We start from the raw sequence: 13,143 nt of genomic DNA on the forward strand, positions 1-13,143 counted from the left end.
GGGGATTCAGGAGTGGAGAGGGTTGTTGCCCTGTCTTGGGCATCTCAAAAGCTGTGTGTGTGTGTGTGTGTGTGTGTGTGTGTGTGTGTGTGTCCTGTGTATTGCTGGGTCTCCCACACACACACACACACACACACACACACGCACGCACACAAACACTGACCAATATCTCAGAGTCAAGCAGCAGGTGATAAATACACAACTTGGCAATAATGGGTTAAATTTAAATATAAAAATCATAGGTAAATATGATTTGAAAGGGATTTGGGGACCAGTGGGTACTAAAAAGGTCTCTATTCACATCCATCTTGGATCATTCTCTTCAAAGAAAGGTTCCCAAACATTAGCATGCATCAGAATCTCTGGGGAGTTTATTTTAAATGTCCAATTCTTGGGCCTTGCCCCCGGTGATTCTGCTTGCCTGGGTGTAGGGTGGACTCAAGAGTCTGCATTTTCAACAAGCAGCCCAAGTATTGCTGATGCACTTTGAACAATGCTGCTCTAGGAAGGATGGTGTCTGTAAAGCATACCTGGATTACTTATCAGCTCTGGACACCACCTGTTAAGAGGGGTCTTGACTAACCAGCATGTCCAGAGAAGACAGACCAGAGTTCAGGGAGGTGGTGCAAGCCCATCAGCTCAGGACTGTCCTGCTCCCAGAGGCCTCCTGTGGACCTCCGTGCTGCAGGCTGCATGAGAGCCCGAGAGGAGCAATCTGTTTACACGCCTCCTTGTTCCCCAACTGATGTTCTGTGGAGCTCCCAGGAAATACATTGATTAGGGGTAGAAGAAAAGGAGAAATTAAAATTTTTAAAGTATGAGGCTGACCAGTTAGCTCAGTTGGTTAGAGCTTGGTGCTATAACTGTAAGAACCCAAATGCCCCAAGGGATCACACCCCGATCACATAAGCCCTTCTCGGCCGCACCCCATCATGGTGCTGGTTGCCCTTCTCTTCCGTATTCTCCTTCCCGCCGGCGCGAATCGCACACCAATCAGCTCACCCCAAGCCCCATGCGGTATGCTAAGTAGGGATTGTATTTTAAGCCAATCAGCCTTCCCTAAAAGCCCTATATATATGTGTGTGTGTGCTGCCTAATAAACGATCTCTCTCCAGTGGATCGTCAACTGGTGTTGACTCGTCCTTTCAATAACACCAACATGAAGGTTTGGATCCCCATCTAGCCAGCCACAAAAAAAATTTTTTTTAATAAAAATTTTAAAGTAGATTAGTTGGGACATAAAATGCATCAGGAATGTGACTAATGCCAAAAGAAAAAAGTGTGTATCATGAAATCAATGAATGGGTCACAAGTTTTGCTCTAGCAGTTACAGTGCAAGAGAAAGCCCAGTAGTTTGTACAAGACATGGACCAGTTGCTCGTGGAGGTTTGACTATTCCCAGTACTAGACCCCAAAAGACTCTCTCCTAAGGGGCATCACACAGAGGACTCTGTACTGCAACAAGAAACATTCTCAACAACGTCCTTAGAACGGTGACATCAGAGGGCGGGGTCTTGTGGCCACCCTCAAAGGAGGCTGGTGGCATCACACCAGATAAGGAGGAACAGGACTCCACCCAGGAACTCACCATTTGCCAGGAAGAACAGGGTCAAAGAACGACTCAGACGCGGGGTTGCTTTTTCACACGGCATTTTACTTGTATTCACAGAACAGCAATCAAAAGATTGATTTCTTCCACACAGGCGAAATGAAAAAGAAGAGAGGAGAGAAGAAAAATCATTTCTCTCTTGGGAACAGTGAATCTGTTCTCCACCCCCGTGGGCAGGCTGTGCTGGGCTGCATGTTCTGCTCTTAGGCAGGGCGGCTTCATGGCCCATCAGAGAAACCATTTCAGTTGGTTGTGGGTTCTCCGGCCCCCTAGGGTGCCTCACTGCTCTGTGGGATGCCTTCTAGCGTCCCCCAGGAACATCTCCTTCGGCCACCTCTTCACGTTGTCCTGGTTGGAATTTCTCAACGGTAGTAGTGACACTAACCTAGACCCTAAAAAAGAATCAGAGCTCAGCGGCAGTACAAAGAGGATGAAGTGACACCCGGGAACAGCATCATAAAAGGGTATTTGCATTTTATTTTTCAGAAAAATATCAGTTTCCTCTCCTGATTATAAAAGCAACAACCTGTCATTCTAGAAAATTTCAAGAAGACAAAAAAATCACTCAGAAAAAAATAAAAACTGTGAGTCCACTGAGAGGAGTTGCCACTAGTGACATTTTGATGGGATTCCTTCCAGAGCGTCCTTATGTTGAGCATTATTATAGACATCAATAAATAACAATTTATTACAAAGTTAGTGATTTATACTGTGACACTGTGCACACTGCCTTGGAAGCTATTTTTAATACTAAACATATTATAAAAATGTTCCCGTGTCATTGAGCAATCATTCACAACCTGGGTTTGCAGTATGCGGGATGGACCCAATGTTTTTGTCCCTGCCTCCTGCTCAGGCACTGGGGCCGTTTCTCACCTTTCACTAGGGTACGGGATGCTTGGTGGAACCAGCCTGTGCATCATTCCTTACATCGTTAAGATAAATTCCCAAAAGTGGACTTGCTAGGTTACAGGATATGAGCATTTTCAGATTTACCATACACATTCCTGATGACCCTCCAGAAAGGTCAGACCAGTTTACACTGCCACCAACACAGTCTGAGAATGCCCAGTAATGTTCATAAAACCCCCAGCACAGTGCCTGGCATGAAGCCCACATTCCACATTATCTGAGGAGGGTCTCCAGGAGGAGAGTAGAATTTTGACAAGCAAAGATTGGAGGAAGGTTCCAGGAGGAGGGATAAGATGTGCCAAGGACATGGCAACTGAAGCCCAGGTCATCCCAGGACCCAAGCCCCAAGCAAAGTGGAGTGTCCTGAAAGCAGGTCATGTGACGAAGGGGTGAAAGAACGCAGCACACTTATTCTGGAGAACAGATTTAGAGAGAGACATGACAGCCCTTCTCAAATATTTAAAGGGCTGTCTCATAAGAGGGAAATAAAACTAACTCAATGAGCTCCAGGTGACAGAAGTGAGCTCAGAGACCAGAAATCACAAGGAGATGGATTTCAGCTGAATGTAATGAAGAGTTCTGGAACCTTCCAGAGAAGGCACGGACTTTGTACTTTAAAGGGATCAACAGACAAATTACAGAATTAGGGTTTTACCTCCTCTCTGAAGGCAGGGGGTCGGGGGAGGCTAGCAGAAATATTTACTCCTGAATGTCTGTTATTTTGATGTTTGTCGTTTGTCTAGGAAATAGAATTAAAAGGGCAAAAAGAGGACATTTTAAATAATAAATTAAATGACGCACTGGCCATGGTAGAAGAGACTCAGAAAACAAAGACGGCTGAAAGTCTAAGAGCAGAGAGCCTCACCATGAAATTAAATGAAACATTAGCTGAACTGGAAACCGCCAAGACAAAAATGGTAAGTCGGCGTCCTCCAGGGTTCGGAGAATGTTCCCCCTAACAGATTACAATGCCATGAGAATGTGCGATTTCCACCAGGGCTGCTCAGCCCCAGCACTGCTGACATCCTGGGGCAAATAACTCTCTTGTTGGTGGCTGTCCTGTGCATTGGAGGCGCTTTAGCATCATCCCTGGTCTCTACCCAATAGATGCTAGTGGCCCCCTCCCCTCAGTTGTGATAACCAAAAATGTCTTCAGATATTGGCAGATGTCCCTTAGAGGACAAAATCACCCCCTGCTGCGAAGCATTGGCTTAGAATGAAAGGCACACACAGGCTGTCATGCCCTGTCTCCAGGGCTGTAAGGTGTAACGCAGACTCCTAACGGGGCCAGGGAGAAGGACCGAGTAGCCACAGAATTTAGTGGTCAGTGACTGTTCCACAGACTTTATGACACTGTTGGAAGGCTTTAGCTTGGTATTTGTGGCCTCCACAATCAGGGCTCGATATGCATTCAGTCTGACATCCATGCATGAACTGACAGGTCTGCGGGCAAGGAGGTAATGAAGATTCATCTGCCAGAAGTGCAGGAAGGAAATCTGAGAGAGGGACTGGGGTTGGAGAGACCAGCTCAGGGTGTGGCACATGGTGGCTGTTGCTGCAGTCCAGAATCCTAAGGACCAGGACACTCAGTGGTGGGTAGGCAGAGAGTGGGAAGGAGGGAGTTGCTGCAGAGAGGGTTACAATGGCAGGACTTGGTAACTGGCTCTCAGGACATGAGTGCCAAGGAGAGGGAGGTGCCAGAGAAGCCTGGCAAGTTTAAGCCAGGGCACCTAGGGTCATGGTGGCACATGGATGGCATACCGATGGGAATGTGGAGGCCCAGGGTGCAGGGAGGCCTCTTGTCAGGGGGACTCTGTCTTGGAGAAGATGAGGCAAGGTGAGAAAGTAGGGTATCAAAGTTCAAAAGCTCCCCCAGCTTCTAGTGCTATAGAAGATTTGGGGGAGAAAACGAGAGTCTCATTTGGAAGACAGCCCTGCCGGCAGGTTAGTGAAATAGTGGGCACGTGTGTCTCAGGGAGAGGATTTACACGTCAGGAGGAGGTCAGAGGCCAAGGCCCAGCACATCCACCAGGGAGAGCAAGCAGGAATGCGACGTCATTCGGGGGCCAGAGAGGGGGAGGCTGGAGAATCAAGAGGGACAGGAGGGGGCAGCGCTGGCCTGGAAGCCCCAGGAAGAGCCGCAGGAAGGAGAGGGTGGTCACGGGGAATGGGTCCCATCTGCCATGGGGATAATTTTTGGTTTTAAGAAATGCAAATTTGTTCACTTTTTTCTTATGAAAGTGTTCATTCTTTAAGTGAACAGATAATTATCACACACGTAGGTCCAGATGCTCCGGGCGTGGCAGTAAATAAGAAAAGACAAGTTTCTGCTGTCGTGGCGTTTACGTTCTAGTGGGGGTCGGGAACAAAGAAGCGAGATGGATCCAGGTGGCATGAAGGCCTCAGGGAAAATAGGTGATGGAATAGACGGTGTCTCCGGCTGCTCCCCATAGGTGGTCAGGGAGGGCCTCTCTGAGGAGGTGACGTCGGAGCTGAGACCTGAGAGAGGCAAAGGTGTCGCGGGGAGCTGGGGAGGGAGCGTGCGGGCAGCGGGAGCAGCACACGTGGAGGCCCTGAGGCTGGCACCTGCTGTCGTCGTCCTATCCGGCCCCTAGACCACATCGATCCTTGCTCTGTCTTCCCAGGTCATGATGGAGGAGCGGATAATGCTGCAACAGCAGGTGATGAAGGCCCTCCAGGACGAGCGGGAGTCACAGAAACATGGATTTGAAGAAGAAATCATGGAATACAAGGAGCAAGTCAAACAGCACTCGCAGACGATTGTGAGTCTAGAGGAAAGACTCCAAAAAGTGACTCAACACCATAAGAGGATAGAAGGAGAGATCGCGACTTTGAAGGACAATGACCCAGGCAGGTCCCAAGGGAGGCCAAGGAAAGCTTTGTGTGGGGGGCAGGTTCTGATTATCCTGTGGGTCCCAGTAAGAAAAAGGCCATGCTTCAGTTAAAGCACATTCATCCTCTGGAGGCTGCTTCTCTTCTTGTTACACAACCCAAGGCCCAGGTTGAACAGAAGTGACGACAATGAATTGGGACATCCTTTGTCCCGACCTAGTGAGCCGGTGAGACGCACGGGCTGCCAGGGCTGTTAGGGCGTCGCGTGCAGCATGAAGTGGAGTCATCTTTTCCACATGAAAACGTCTCGTGCAGGGACTTTTCAAAGGTTTCTCTCTGCCATCAGCCATTTGCGACTTGACTAATGCACTTTGATAAGCAGCCAGGATTTGCCTCTTAAAAAATAAACCCAAAAGAGGCTAAAAAAAGAACTCAAGAGTTGTGAGCACTTATTCACCCTAAATAACCACAATGACTGCCTTATTGCAAACACTGAGCTCTTGGAGAAGAGTTCTGCAAGCAGAGGCCTCAGGCCTGGGTTTCTCCAACTTGGCACCATTGACATTTGGGACTGGATAAGTCTTTGTTGTCGAGAGCTGTGCCTTGTAAGGTGTTCAGCAGCATCCCTGGCCTTCACCTGCTAGATGCCAGGAACACCCCCACCCCACAAACAAAAATGTCTACAGACATTGCTAAATGTCCCCTAGAGGCAAACTCAGTCCTGGTTGAGAAACATGGTCCTAGTCACCAGCTGGCAAGCTGTCAGGGCTGACCTCAGCACTCATTCACTCAACACTGTTAGTGGAGCATCTGTTATGTTCCAGTCTCACTTCAGCACTGGGGACTCAGTGACGGACAACTCAGTTATTATCCCTGGGAACCAAATGATTGCCCCAACAGGTGATCTGGGATGAACAGGGCCCCAGGGCAAGGGCCTGGAACAGGGCTATGTTTCCTAATCCAGAGTCCAGGTCAGAGGGAGGATGTTGGAGCTGGGGCCTGAATGGTGACAACACACTTGTCACCCCCACACTTAGATCAGTGCCTGCCATAACGCGTGCCTCCCGTAAGTGTGTGTCAAAGGAATAAACGAGTGAGCAGGTGTGTGACTGAGCAGTGAGAATGGAAACCAGAGGCGGTGGGCTGCGAAGGGAGTGGGCGGTGAGGACAGGAAGGCACTGAACGTAGGTTCCTCTTCCAAGACTCTTGTCTGGGCAGAAAGCAGAAAGAAGGCAGGCGGTGTAACCAGCGGCTAAGGTTGCACCTCTCACCAGCTTAGCAGAGTGGTCGCAAGCAGGGTCACCCAGATGCCCGTTTCCTTGTCTATAAATGGAGTTGCTGATCCCTGCCATATGGAGTAGACAGGGAGATTCTGGGGCCTCACACATGGAGAGAGCCCCCAGCCTGTGACACAGAACAGGTGACAGGTCTCATGGGTGGAGAGGGCTGCAGGTGTAGGGAGGGTTTATAAGTTGCGAAAGACACAGGTGTGTTTATAAGCACAGGGGAAGGATAGCATCCATTGCATGAGGACTGTAATAACGTTTGTGTGTCCCTCTGATGCAGCTCAAAAGGAGGAAATGCCGCAAGACCCTCCAGTGGCTCCTCCGTCGGAGAGTAGTGCCAAAGAGATGGCGTGCGACCACTTGATGTGAGTACCCGTGGGTGTGTAAGTGCCAGACCAGCCACACTGGCACCAAGTGAGCACAGACAAACCAGCAAAAAACCCTACCTCCGACCACGTTGTCAGAACTTGAAAGAAAGAGTTGATCCAGGGTCTTCTCAAAGTTGCTTAAATTTCTAGACTCCTGCAGTGAGTCAGGATGGTATCGTGGAAAGACCCAAGTAGACCTTCATTCAGATCCCGACTCAACACTTGCTCGTTGTGTGACCCTGGGCGAGTCACACCACCTCGCTGGGCCTTGGCTTCCTCATCTGTGAAATAAGGATGTATGTGCCTGGAGCTTAGTAAATGCCAGCTGGTACTATTATTAGCTATTTTCCAGAGTGCCTGCTAGCGGCAAGCCCGTTCCTAGATATTCTAAGTAGACAGTGGAGGTCACAAACAGTGGAGGTCACAAACAGTGGAGGTCACAAACAGTGGAGGCCACTTGGTGGGTGGGGTCCTGGAAAAGGTTAACAGTTAGGGGGTTGGACTAAGTGACCCTAATTAAATGACCTCAACGCTTACAACCCTGAAAGTCAATGAGTCCTATGACTTGAGCCTCAAGGCACTGACAGTTTTCAGAGAAACAAAACGTATGGGCGGGAAAGATCCAGAAAGCCACTGCAAAGCAGCATGTAAACGAGAGCCACTGATGTGATGCCAAGAAAGTTTTCAGAAAGTTTCTCACGGAAGACAAAGCACCCGCCTGACTCTTGCTCCAAGTTCCAGTTACCAAAGTCTGATGTCACAGGGTTTTTAACCCCCAAAAAGACAAAGATACCCAGCCCCCACATTTTGAAAAATTTCTGACTCCTTCTCCTGTTAGAACTCTCTCTAGAGACGGTAGTAGCCACGACTTGGGGAAGAATCAGTACCACGTTGCTCTTCTCTGGTCCACTTCATTGGCTTGTGTCCGGCCATCTGAGTTCTAAAGTGTCACCATCAAGTTGGAAGAGTTATGCTTATAGCCAAGGAGACACACACACACAGAAAAAAAAAAAATATATATATATATATACACACACACACACACACACACACACATATTATATGTATTACTACTATGATATGTATCTATGTAATATGCATATAGTTATTTTCATTTTCATTCCAGTGGTCACCAATCTTTTTCTTGACATGCAACCTGCCAGTATTTTGCTTTATTTCATAATAAACACATCTTCAAATACTCTACCTTCACATGTCTACATGAGAAGATCCTGGATTTCAAAAGTCTGTGAACTCGAATGAGTTGACATTAATACCTGCCCCAACACTGAAGCTCTTAACCCCCTTCTGATTGGGCAAGACCGTGGCCACACTTCCTCCTCCCCCCAACACACACACACACACACATAAAACATCTTGCCCCACAGCTGAGGTTTCCCCCACTTGCTCAGAAATGCATCCGGGTTCATCCAGCTTAACCCCATCAAGGCGCCCGACCCTGCCATAACTGCTGGCACCCTTCGCTGCCCACTGGGCATAGCCGTCCTCCCTGTCAACCACCCTGAGCCTCAAGGTGCCACAGGGGTCATGCCCTCTGGGTCATGGGCGAGGGGAATCTGTCCTGTCCTCATCCTTTGCCCCCGTTGGTTGTCTGGGCCCCAGAGCCCACCCTTCCACCAGCTCTCCCATGAACACCATTCATTCCCTTCTGGCCTACCTCTCTCCAGCAGGCTCTCAAACGAGCTGGTGTGAGAACAGAAGCCACGTGTCTTCCTCTCTCTCTCTTTCGCTGTCCTCAGGGAATCCCTGAACCCCAGAAAACAGTCTTCCCTTTCCTTCCACCATCAGGAGCCCACAAGCATATCCATTCATGCTGAAGATGGAGCGAGAAGGGGTGTCACCCCATGCAAGGCATATTTCAGCCTCCTGCCAAACCCAGCCACATCCTTTCTTCTATCTTGGTGTATTTTTTTAAATGAAGGAACATCAAGTGAATTTTTGTTGCGGGATGTTTAAAGACAGCCCATCCCCGTGCTGTAATTAGCATATCGTGGACCGTGACTGGCATCATTTCGCATTTGTACTTGGCCCTTCCAAGCACCCGGGAGACACCATGGAGGTGGAGTTGAACTGATTTTGCCTGTTTTTGTGAATTTCAGAGAGGACTTACTGAGTGCTCAGAAGGAAATCCTGTCTCAGCAGGAGGTCATCATGAGGTTGAGGAAAGACCTTACCGAAGCCCACAGCCGCATGTCAGATTTGAGAGGTTTGAACAATTTCCTGTGTCGCTTCACATCTGACCCACTTAAGAAAGGAAGGAGATGGGGAGTAAGAGTTGGGAAATTTGGCGTGAAAAATCCCATCGACCCGCTTCCCGTGCTGTTCCAGCACCTGTCCCTCAGTCAGCAAAAGCATATGCTGGACATGGTGCTGATTCCCACTCAGCAACCCCAAGGGGCCACAGGCAACATGCCCCAGAGGACTTTGCACCTCTGCATTGAAATGCAGCTTTCTTTTGGGGGGCGAATTTTCTTTTACCACAGGGAATTTGCCTCCCTTGGGGGCTATTGTAGGGCACTTCGGGGCAGGCATTTACAGAAGCCCTAGTACTCATGAGCTTTGGGACCTAGAGTAAGGTGGCCTCTCCTGGTCTCCTCTTCCTCTGATGCAAAATGCAGGCAGCACAGTTACTTCCAAGGGTTGACGTGGACATCAGTGGCCAGCTACAGTGGGGTGAAATATCCCCAAGTCCTATGCTCTTCTGGACAGGCACAAGCAGCTCTGGCTTCATATTCCTACTTCATTCTTCTTCTTCTGTCCTTTTATTTCTGCTGCCCTCTTGCTTCTTACAGCCGTCTTCTCTTCCCCGTCCCTAGTCTCCATCAAGCCAAAAGGCACAGGCAGGCAGCAGTCGGGAGATAGAACCAGCGTTGGGGAGATGGAAGGGGGGAGAAAAATGCTGATCTTGTCTTGTTCCCATTTCAACCTGTACATCCCCAAACCTTCAGTGGCTGTTCCTGTTAATACCCCCGAGGCATTCGTGGCTGAATTTTTCAGAGTGACTTTTCCATAGTAAGTTATGAGAAAGCATAGACTAGAGGCAACAATGTTCATCCAGTTCTAGAATCCAGAGACGTCAAACCCAATTCTAGATCTGCTCATTATTAGCTGCATGACCCTAGCAAGTCCCTTTACCTCTCTGAGCCTCAGTTTCCACATCTGTGAAGTGGGGATGTCAATCTTACTATTAACAGGGTTGCTATGAAGATTCAAGGTAACGGAGGTGTCTTAATTTGGGTTCCCCGAGAAGCAGACCCTAAGACCAGAATTCCATTCAGGCAGTTTATTGGAGAGGTAATCCCAGGAAACAGTAGCAGCAGAGTAGGAAGTGAGACAGGGTGCGTTGTCAATCAAGCAGGTACAGAGGTCAACCGGAGCTTCACCCTGCTGGGGAATGCCAGGAACAGGGTAGACCACATGCCTCCAGGCTACCCCATCTGAGTGGGGAGGGGGCTGGGATGTGGACTTCTGTCTGCACCAGTCCTTGGTGGAGGTTGTGGCACCTGGCAATTAAGCCAAGGAGTCTCCAGAGGCCTTAGAATGCCCTTAGGCAAAACGACACAGAGCAGGCAGGTGAACATCAGCTGGAGTGCCCTAAATTGCCAAAGGGATGCCGATGGGGCCCTGATAGCATCTGCTGGTGCAATGCTGGGGCGAGGTGGGAGCGCACTCCCATAGTCAGCTCTGCTAGAAGACACGGGCGGGCGTGTGCTGTGCCGCCACTCATTCGCTAAGGCGCAAGCAGACCTGCTGGCAGTTACTAAGGCCCTCTGGGAATTCCCAGAGGCGGACCTGCCTTGTGCTTCTTGTAGGCTCAGCAGATCTGCTGTGGCCATAGCAGACACCTGAGGTGGGAGCCCCCTCACTGGCTTTCATGTCACCCCCAGGGGAGCTTAATGAGAAGCAGAAGATAGAACTGGAGCAGAACATGGCGCTGGTCCAGCAACAGAGCAGAGAGCTGAGTGTGCTCAAGGAGAAGATGGCACAGACGAGCGGCCTGATAGAAAAGAAGGACAAGGAGCTGAAGGTCCTCAAGGAGGCCCTCAGGTGTGTAGGAGGGGTCCTCACAAGCCAGGGCTCAGGAAGTGCTGGTTGCAGAGTTGAACGAATGAATGAGTGATATGTGTTTGCATCATAGCCTCATCCATTGAGACAGGGCTTTGCTTAGTTCTGTGCTTCTCAAATATTCCTGCCCAATTTTCCAAATGACAGGTCTCAGCTTAAATGTCACTTCCTCCAGGAAGCCCTCTCTCACGCACTCTCGCCAAACACAGCCAAGGGCTCCTGCTCTGCTTGGGGTCCCTCAGCCCCTGCACTCTGTCTAACCTGCCACTTATCACACAGCAAGGCAATAATTGCCCATTTAACTGCCTGCCTTCCCCTTCTGTTGACTTTCCAGCACTAACACAGTGCCTGGCACATAAGGGTACCTAATATTTATGAAACAAATGAATAAGCCAGAGGAGTCAGCTTAATATAAATATAAAATATCATGACTGTCCCATAATCTAAAAAATACATGAGTTTGCCTTTTTGTCCATAGCTTATCCATATTTTGACATGAGTAATGTTTTCCCAAAAAAAGTTTGAGTGAGATTGATATCTTGTGTATATCCTGTAACTTTGTGTGCCTCGTGGCTCACAGCTAGTGCAGATTCACACAGTGGTTTAAAGAACAGCCTCCAGGTCCAGGCTGTCTGGTGCCAAAGCCAGATGCTCAGTGGCCACAGGCACATCGCTTTGTGTCTCTTTACTTGTCTGTAAAGTGGGGCAAGGAGAGTACCTAGCTCAAGGGATTATTACAAGAAATAGAAAGGTTAATACATACAAGGTGTTAGAAGTAGCAGACATGCAGTAAACGTCCCTATAATGCCACAGCAGGTGTCCACAGGCCCAGTGTAAAAAGTGAGGGCAGGTGCCCACTGCTGCCCTGACCGCCCTTCTGTAAGTCCCCTGAAATTAAATTCTCTAGAAATCTGAGGGCAAGATGCTTGAAGTCTCAAATAATACAGTTTCCTAGAAAAACAGAGCTCCATTTCCTTGTCTGCCAACGAGTACAAAAGTAACTTGTGGTTCCCAGAACCCCGTGCCATCCCACTGGCCAGTGACTCCTCTTCTCTGCCCTAGAGCTTCCCAAGAGAAACACAAACTTCAGCTGAATGTAGAGAAGGAACAGAAGCCCAGGAATAAGACCCAGATGTGTGACATCTCAGTGCAGATAGAACCAATCCACACTGATACTTTCTCCAGCAGCCAAGAGGTGGGTACCTGCCTAGTCCTGGGAAGCTGGAAGGACATGCTAAGGAAGAGCCATTGGGTGGCTTTCTTTCCTTTTGAAAATATTTTCATTCTAAGTACCAAAATTATTGGTTGCTTATATGAAATGTTTAAAATAAAACACAGAATCCTGCCTCTCTGATCACAGTCACCAGAGGTTACAGCTGTCAACAGTTTGACGTGTGTGGCATCAGATATTTACCTCGAAGAGGCCACCATATCTTCACACGGTCATGAATGTGCAGTGGTTGAAGGTCAGGCTTGGATCCACTCTGCCTGGGTTCTAATCCCAACTCTTCCACTTAGAAACTCTATGACCTCAGGGAGGTCACTGTGCACCAGTTCCTCAGTCTGGGAGTAATGACCGTTCTCACCTGATGGGGTGGTTAAGAAATAAATTTTGTTTAGACACACACGAACAAACACACAGAGACAAACACATACAAACCCATACATACAGATATTGATATAACAGATAACTATTTTGCTAATGATATCAAACCATGAGCATTCTGCAGCTTTTTTTTTCACATGACACTACTTAATGGGTATCTTTTCAAGTTAGTATATAAAGATCCTGTACCGGCCAGCAGCCAAAGATAAAAAATAAAAATAATAATTAATAAATAATAATCTGCCCCATTCTTTTAAATGACTGCACAGAATTATATTGTGTCCCTTTTATCCAACCAGCCCCCGTTAATGAACATTTAGGTTATTTCTCCTTTCCCTCAATGCTGTAGTTCATATACGTGTACGTATGTAGAACAAATTCCTAGATGTGAAATCCTGGGTCCAAAGGACTTCCTGAATTGTG

The 13,143-nt window shown here is 48.4% G+C and overlaps 1 protein-coding gene across 3 annotated transcripts in view; it reads left to right on the plus strand.

The window, feature by feature from the left end:
- FHAD1 (forkhead associated phosphopeptide binding domain 1) overlaps positions 1-13,143 on the plus strand; it is a 124,507-nt gene that overhangs the window by 91,159 nt on the left and 20,205 nt on the right. For all 3 annotated transcript variants that reach the window (XM_063106531.1, XM_063106532.1, XM_063106533.1), the window contains 6 exons: positions 3,265-3,438; positions 5,167-5,392; positions 6,941-7,025; positions 9,149-9,255; positions 10,937-11,096; positions 12,177-12,309. In XM_063106531.1, the coding sequence (XP_062962601.1) occupies positions 3,265-3,438; positions 5,167-5,392; positions 6,941-7,025; positions 9,149-9,255; positions 10,937-11,096; positions 12,177-12,309 (885 nt within the window). The remainder of the gene's footprint in view (positions 1-3,264; positions 3,439-5,166; positions 5,393-6,940; positions 7,026-9,148; positions 9,256-10,936; positions 11,097-12,176; positions 12,310-13,143) is intronic.

The sequence above is a fragment of the Cynocephalus volans genome, chromosome 8, assembly GCF_027409185.1.
Source record: "Cynocephalus volans isolate mCynVol1 chromosome 8, mCynVol1.pri, whole genome shotgun sequence".
Lineage (NCBI taxonomy): Eukaryota > Metazoa > Chordata > Mammalia > Dermoptera > Cynocephalidae > Cynocephalus > Cynocephalus volans.